The sequence below is a fragment of the Dacryopinax primogenitus genome (genome assembly GCF_000292625.1).
Source record: "Dacryopinax primogenitus strain DJM-731 SS1 chromosome Unknown DACRYscaffold_6, whole genome shotgun sequence".
Lineage (NCBI taxonomy): Eukaryota > Fungi > Basidiomycota > Dacrymycetes > Dacrymycetales > Dacrymycetaceae > Dacryopinax > Dacryopinax primogenitus.
The window spans coordinates 665,267-673,554 of NW_024467203.1; the positions used below are offsets into that span (position 1 = coordinate 665,267).

At 46.2% G+C, this 8,288-nt stretch overlaps 2 protein-coding genes across 2 annotated transcripts; one reads left to right on the top strand and one right to left on the bottom strand.

The window, feature by feature from the left end:
* Positions 1-647: 647 nt before the first annotated feature.
* On the bottom strand, positions 648-926 carry DACRYDRAFT_41877 (uncharacterized protein; the record flags this gene model as incomplete). The annotated part of the gene is made up of 1 exon (XM_040774511.1): positions 648-926. A coding segment is annotated over one exon (279 nt), but the record flags the coding sequence as incomplete, so codon positions are not given.
* A 3,994-nt stretch (positions 927-4,920) lies between these two features.
* On the top strand, positions 4,921-5,319 carry DACRYDRAFT_40646 (uncharacterized protein; the record flags this gene model as incomplete). The annotated part of the gene is made up of 1 exon (XM_040774487.1): positions 4,921-5,319. A coding segment is annotated over one exon (399 nt), but the record flags the coding sequence as incomplete, so codon positions are not given.
* Between the last annotated feature and the right edge of the window lie 2,969 nt (positions 5,320-8,288).

Sequence of the window (8,288 nt, forward strand, 5' to 3'; positions counted from 1 at the left end):
CATATGACCTGATCACCTGACCAGGCTGAGTAAGCAAGATGTTCTAGCAGGTTCCACCACAGAGGTATAAATATAAGGCCTACTCTGCCTGGGGACTGTCTCTTCAGACTTGGTCTCTTAGGATCATCCACAGGTACCTATACTGTAGATAGGTCTTAGTCATCAGGTCTACTCCACTTCCTTGTTGCCTGCTTAGACTCTTGGCACTCTTAGGTGAGCAGACTTAGTCAGCCTGTGTTGCCCTAACAACAACTGACATGTGTCTTTGACAGTTGGCCTCCTCAAAAATCCTCCTTGGCCTTTGTGCCATCATCTTGAGTGCTAGTTGACATAGGCAGAAGCTTCTTGAGTTCCTCTTGAATGCTTTGCATGTCTTCAGCTTGAACAGCACAAATGTGGGCTTGGCAAGGGTTAGGGCAGTTGTGAGCCATGTGACCCAACTGGTTGCAGTTGTAGCATCACAAATGTGGTCTTGATCTGTTGTTCATGTCAATATCCATTGCATCACTTGGCTTTGTGGGTGCAGTAATTGCAGGAACTGTAGCCACACATGGCATTGGGGTGAAGGCTGGTTGAGAGAATGTGTGATTCTCTGGAGTACAGTTGAAAGGTGCAGCATGCCTTGCCTTGAGCTTTCTTCGCTGATGGTCAAAGTGAGAGGCATAACAATACCATCCTTCCAAGTCTTCAGGCATTTCAGCAAGAGAGTAGATCTTGTCAACAAGATCATGGTTGAGGCCTTGCTCAAACTTCTCAATGTGTGCAATATCATTGTAGTTTGTGTACTCAGCCAGCTCCCTGAACATGGCAATGTACTCATTGGCTGTCTTGTTTCCTTGGGAGAGCTGCTCCAGTTTCGCATGAGCAGTACCACTTTGGTCTGGATTGCTGAAGGCTCTTTCAAATGTGGCATGGAAGAGTTTCCAATCATTGAACAAGGGGTCCTCCGGCATTCTTGTCATGTGGTCAATCATTCAATCAGCCCATGAGCCAGCAGTGCCTTCTTTCATGTATGAGAGAGCAAAGACAATAGCCTCCTGTTCATTGGTGAATTCATGAGCTCAAGCCTTGAAGTAGATCTGCAGTTGGTGAAGAAATGTCTTGGCCTTGCTGCAATCACCATTGAAGGTATCAGGTGTTGCAACCTTTGGTCCTTTGGGAATGTGCTTGCATTCAGACAGAGCTGCAAGTTGTCCTTGCAGTTGCCCAACAAGGAGAGCTAGGTTGATTTTGGAATTGTTGGTGGAGTTTGAGGGAAGAGCCTGGGCAGGCATTGTTCCATCTTTGGGTGTGGTGATATCGGGGTTGTTTGGAGCCATAGTTATGATCATAAGGTTGTTAACAATGACCAAGCCTTGAGGTGATTGTTAAGAACACTGTTGACAGTTATGGGTCCAAGGATGTTGACAGTAGTTGACAGTAGGGACACTGAGAGATTGTACACTTGTGTACAATGTCAGAGTTTGTCCTGAAAGGGCAGAGTCATCTTGAGAGAGATCTGGTCTTCTGTGAGGGCACACTATAATTGACAGAGGCTGCCCAGATGTAGTAGAGATTGAAGTCAAGTGGAGAGAGGAAGTTATTATCAAGAGGTGGGATAAGGCATTGATGAGGTGACAGAGGTATATTCTGCAGAGTACTATCCCTATCAAAGTACAGTGGAGATTCCTCAGAGACCAGATATGAGGATATCATTGTCTAAACAGGTGGGTATTTATACTAAAGAGAAGGAGGAAAATGTCTAGTCATAGTGAGTCATGGCCAGTCATCTCTGGCCAGTCATGGCAAGTCATAGGCCTTGTCACTATGAGTCACTGGCTGGTGGCTAGTCATCGGCTGTCATGCTGTGCAATGCCACATGGTCCTACCACAGCCAGGCCACAGGCCACATGGCATTGGCATAGCCAGTGTCAGGTTGATGCAGCATGAGTAATCATGCCTGAGTAAGCTGTAGTCAAAGCAAATTAGATGTCCCCTGACACCTCCGTATGTGGGGTACTGCAGTGGTGTATGCAGCTGCCCCAAGAGGTGAGAATGGCCTTCCTGTTTCCATGATTATGCAACTTACATTCCTGTGGAGGCCACCTTCATTGAACTCTACCCAGTTGCAGGGATCTGTCTCTTGTGACAAATGAACCAATACACCAAGAGGCTTAGCAATCATGTCAGATGTTTGGACAGCCAAAGAATTTGCTATTGGCCTGCCCATGTTGGAGACATTACCCTCAGGTGACAGCACCTCAAGCACAACATGCTACAACAGCAAAGTGAGCTTATGTGGATTATGACCTTACTGATCACTAACAAGAGGTTTGGCAGCTTCAAGGAGGGCATGTGGAATTTGTAAAGTCACATATAATGTTCAGCAGAGTGAATGCTGGTGGGTTGTCATCACTGTCATTGTGGCCAGCAAGGACAGCTTGTAATCCCTACACCCGCACCCTTATTGCTAAATGCCGCCATGTGTTCATCCACCCTGCTCACTGTCACCATGCTCTTCAGCCCTTGTATTACATGTTTCCAGTACAACTCTTTCATCATTCTGTTGCTCTGTGGGGTAAGAGTGGTTAGGCTGCCCATGCCAGCCCACAGACATACCCATTTAGATCCTGCAGGTAAGTGACAGCCTCAACTGGTCATGGCACCAAGGTCACTAACAAATATGTATCAGAGTTCACACTCAGCTCTGATGGGTGGTCAGGGCAGTGTGTGGTCTGTCATGACCACCCACCCAAACATTGGTCACTGATTTGACACCTCATACAGCATGCTGTGACAGCAAAACACATCCACTATGTGAGTGCTAATCTGGCTTGGGCCAAAAGGCCTGTCCCACTTAGATGTGCAACATCTAAGCAGGGCATCAAGGTTACCCATGGATGGTCAAGCCCCTCACAGAACTCACTGACCAACCTTGTAGAGTATGAGCTGGCTCCCTTCTTTGACAAGCACAGACAACCTGTTGTATTTGACCTTGTGCATGAGGACACAGATGATATTGTGACCATGGAGGAGCTCCAGATGGAGAGGGACAATTCATACCTGGACAAGGTCAAAGATGCAGGCATTGAAAGTGCTGAGAATCATGACTGGTATCAAAGTAAGTTCACTGGCATCCATACAACATCAAGGAGCTAAGAATATTCTAGGACAGCAAGGGTCATGGTCTATAGCTAACTGTATGCAACTTCTTTCTGGTCAAGTGAGAGATTCCCAGTGGTTTCCTTATACTGAGCATACTGTGAGTAAGCTTGCACTGATGCATATGTATTCCTTGCTGATGATGTCAGATGCTATTTTCTGATATACTGTTGCATGTGCCAAGGATGCACTTCTCTATTCCTCAGTAAGAAGCCATGGTGTATGGGCATTGGCACTTGGAGCCTCTGAAATCCCTTCCCCTTTGCATGTGTGGGCCTGAAGCCAGTCACTACTCTTTGCAATGGGCAATCCAGTGCACCAGGTCATATCTTGACTCAGAAATCTCTTTTACATGCTGGACATTGGATGGATGATTGCGATGGTAAGGTGGATTGAGGACTAATTGAGATTCAACTCTTGCTGACAGTCAGTAAGGATTTCACTAACCCACACAAGCACCCATACATGCATTTCTATCCGGAGCTCTCTGACTCATTGTTGGAAGAATTCTGGCATGGGCAGCTATGGTGAGAAACAGCCCCCTTGGCATGGCTCACACCAATGATTCAGTTGGATGGGCAAGATTGGTACATCGATGAGCTTCTGGAGTGCAAGGATGGGATTTTGTTCATTCTGAACTGCTGGTTCACAAGAGGGAATGAGGGGCAATCACTCTGGGCTATGGGGAGAGAGGTTTCAATCTGTGCGGTAAGGTCATGCAATTTGGAGAGTACACCCTGGATCAACCTGTCTTAGGGCTCCTTGCACGTAGCCATGACACACACTTTGCATCCTGTCTCTTCCTTCAGGCACAATCTACTAGAACTGAGACCTTTCCTATGAGCAAACCACCTACAGTTCCCATCAATGTACAAGGACTTAGAGAAGAAGATGCCAAACCCTCGGCATGTGTGAGCCAATGGTTGCATGGTCATGTCTTGTCCTTTGCTGATATGGTGTGATGACATGTTGGGCAATGTGAGCAAACAATGGAATTGCCACTACTATGCAGTCATATCTAACCTCTCCCTTCTGAGAACCCACCTCAACCACAAGTACAACATGAACTTTGTCTGTACCTCCCCTCATGCCTCACCATTGGAGTTAATGGAGGGGTTGATGCAGATGGTCAAGTAAGCACCACTCTTACCCCACTCTAACATCCCATGGCATAAGCTTACTCACATATGCAGGGATATCAACCAGACTGGCTTCAAAGCCTACAATATCACTACCGGCTCCTCCATTCTGGTCAATGTGTGGGTGGGTATACTCACTGGCAACAACCCTCTTCAAAGCAAACTTCCAAGCCACTGAGGAGGATTGGCCAATAAATACTGCTGCATGTGTGACGCAGGCAGAACTAGAGCTGAGAAACGGAGTGTTGACATGTACTTGACCCTCTTCAAGGTACACTATACATTCATTAAGCCATAACACCACTAACATCTGTCCACCCAGTTAGGATGTCCTCACTCAAAAGCAATGACTCTGAAGACTGTACATGAGATGGTAGAACTGGCCTGTCAAGTTTGCAAGACAATGGTGATAGCTTTCCTTGGCCAACAGAGGGGAGTTAAAGATGGGTATGCTGAGCATGCAATCAAGTTTTTGCATGCCAAGGTGACCAAGGCAAAGCAAAGCAACAAGAGCCCTGAAGACAAATTGTGAAGGCCATCATGGAACTTGACGGCCATCCCTCTGTCAACCCACTATTCACAGTGGATGGTGAGTGACAGTCAGCCTTATTGGCTTCACCACTCTTACCCCACTCAATGCTTAGATCCTCATGAATCTCCACTGGTGGAGCTTCTTCACACTTTTCTGCTTGGTGTCTGCAAGTATCTATGGGGCCACACAGTCGAGATCCTGGAGAAGAAACCAAATACCAAAGCTGGTCATGCCCAGCGACCAAAGGCATGTATGCCAATGGCCCTTGTTCAGATGAGGATCGACACACTAAGCAAGGATGGCTTGAACATCCCATCAATACCATTGGCATACATTGTGCAGTACAAATACTCCCTGATCAGCAAACATTTTCACCTACTTATTCAAATGATGCCCTTCTTGATTGAGGATCTTGTTGATGGAGAAGTTCTGGAAGCATGGGTCATGTTGGGCTTGGCTGCAGTTCAGTTATGGCAGACAGACATCCAGGATTCAAACTCATATCTGGTGCATCTGATCCTGCAATGTGTATATAGCTCTACTGACACATTACTAATAGGAGAGTCTGGATAAGCATCTTGCCACAGTGGTTCATGCCTTTGCACACATAGACCCAATCAAGATCATGTCCAAGAGCAAGCTGCACATATTGCACCATATAGTGCAGCATATACATTGCAATGGGCTGGCATTGCTCTTCTCTACCAAGCAATACAAGTCCTACAACAGCGTTTTCCAACCATGCTCAGTTCTGAGCAATTGACAAGCACTGAGCAGGGATATAGCAACAGCATTTGCCCATTTTGCTTGTGTTAAGCATATCATGGCTGGTGGCTGGTGGTTTGATCAAGAGCACAAGGAATACATCAGGGCAAGCATGGATGTACTAACCACATTAGCTGAGTGTCCTCAGCTTCAGGCGCTCACCGGTTTACCAGCATTGAAAGAGGGGAGATGTGAGTGCACCATTCTTGATTGGTGTGCCAAGTGCTAACAATGCCCAAGGTGTTCAGCCTCTGCTTATGCTGGGATCACAGCCGATGCCATTCAAGACAACAAAATCAGGACAAACTCTCCTAAGCAATGATGAGCAGTATTTGGAAACCATGCAACAAGTTTGGAGCATCCTGACCCAAAGTGGAGACAGGGCAGCAGTTGGCAGTTTTGTCATGTTTGAGAAAGAATCAAAGGTATGCTAAATGTGTGATTGGGACAGGACTTGTAGCTCAACAAGTTCAGTTGGCTTTGGGCCAAATCAAGGAGATTGTGACTGTACTGGCATCCCGACAGACCTGCTTGCCTCTGAGCTGGGTCTTACTTCTGTGTTTTGCAATTGGACTGCCACATCCTCAGATTGCATGTCCACAGCTCATTTGCAAGCAGCAATACAAGCTCACAGAGGATCAGGTACATTAGAGAAGGCTCAAGACACAATAACCACTGATGCAATCAAAAGTCTGTCATTGGCTGTGTCAATGTGCAGCATGACTGCATGACTGGGCTATGTACAAGACAGGTCCCCAGATGGCAAGAGCAACTGGAGGCTGTGGGAACCTATACATGCATCGCTCACCATGAAGATGACAAGTTTCTGCTCAATGTTTTTCCCTCCACAATGCCTCATGGATAAAGTCAATCATCCCCTGGCATCCAACCTGTGGCTTGATCAAACTGAGCCAAGATCAAGCTATGGATCTTCAACAAGAAGCAGCACATCAACTTCTGGTTACAAACTGGAAAGAGAATGACACCTGATATCAGCACTTCTGGCAAGACTTGTACATGAAGTATTATTAATCCTGTGTATTATGGTATGTGCATTTTGTCTCTCACCATTTAATCAGCACATGACAAGAGAAGCTGATGGAAAGAAGACCAAACTTTTGTTACCAAGTGAAAAAATTCACATTGCACAATGCCCCCCTTTTAGGTGTTCTGTTTATCATAAAAGGCAAGACTGGACATGTGTTGCCTTCCCTCTTCTCTCTTACCATTCATCAATCTAACCCCCTCCTTCAGCCTCACCACTCTTACCCCAAATTCCTAATACACTTCCTTTATCCACTCCACATTGTATATCTGCATGGCAAGACCCACAACACAGGCTGAACCTGGTCAGGCTGTACCGCCCAGACAAGGGCTGTTTTGGGAAATACTGTTCAAAGACAATGACAACCCAACTACACCTGTGACATCTGTAGAAGGTGGTGAACCTCTCCCATTGATAACCAATGCTATGAGTCTTCATCATGGTGGTCTGGAAGAGTGGGATGAAACCCAAGCAGGAGTTGAAAGAGGCTCAGCCACAAAGGATTACAATGCTGTAGCTCTGAGCATTGCCACCAAATGCAAGCTCACCCAAGAACAGACAGACAAGCTGTTGGTCTTTGCACAAGAGGTATGCCAGTGGTAATAGTACAGCAGCCATGCTATGACTGACTTGTAACCAGCGGGATGTTAGAGTTCATGCAATTCTCACATTCTCAAACTGTATTGCAATATGCAACTCCCTCACCTCAATCACATCTAGTGTGAATCAACAATGGGTGCTGCCTGCAGAGCCCGTGGCAAGTTCATGTCAAGGGGGTGGCTTTGCTGCTCAAACCACACTTAAACAACACCACTGCTTTGTGGTTTCACCACTCTTACCCCACTCTATCAACAACACCGCTGCTTTGCAGCTTACCCCACTCTAATATCTCCTTCAGAGGTTCATATTGCTGACTTGACTTGGTCTGACACAGGGCAAGATTGCAAAGGAGATTTATGCTTACTTGCTTGGCCATCGCTGTCTGAGCTATGTGACAACAGCTACAGTGAGCATGATGGTATGTGAAATGTTTGAGGCAGATCACAAACTAACATGAAGGCAGACCCACATTGATCAACATGCTGTACATTTACAATTGGATCCTGAAGTGTTTCAAGTAACCATCAAGCACCAGGTACTCAAGAAGGAGGTAGCTTGCCTCTTGGGAGAACACCACAGCTGGATGCTGAAGAAGGTATACACAATGTGTTTTAAGATGGTCTGATGTATGTTCACCCTATATACAGTTGAGAAGTATGCTGGACCAGCCATTACACATACTGCAAGAGCAGTTGGCAATCTCAACATATCCATTCAAGTTCACCATCCATCACTGGGCTCAGTTTGCACTCATGGTAAGCTCTATCAATGCTGTTGATATGGTTCTGTTAGGGCAACACAGGCTGACTAAGTCTGCTCACCTAAGAGTGCCAAGAGTCTAAGCAGGCAACAAGGAAGTGGAGTAGACCTGATGACTAAGACCTATCTACAGTATAGGTACCTGTGGATGATCCTAAGAGACCAAGTCTGAAGAGACAGTCCCCAGGCAGAGTAGGCCTTATATTTATACCTCTGTGGTGGAACCTGCTAGAACATCTTGCTTACTCAGCCTAGTCAGGTGATCAGGTCATATGACCAAGAATGAGGTCATATGAGGTCATGCACA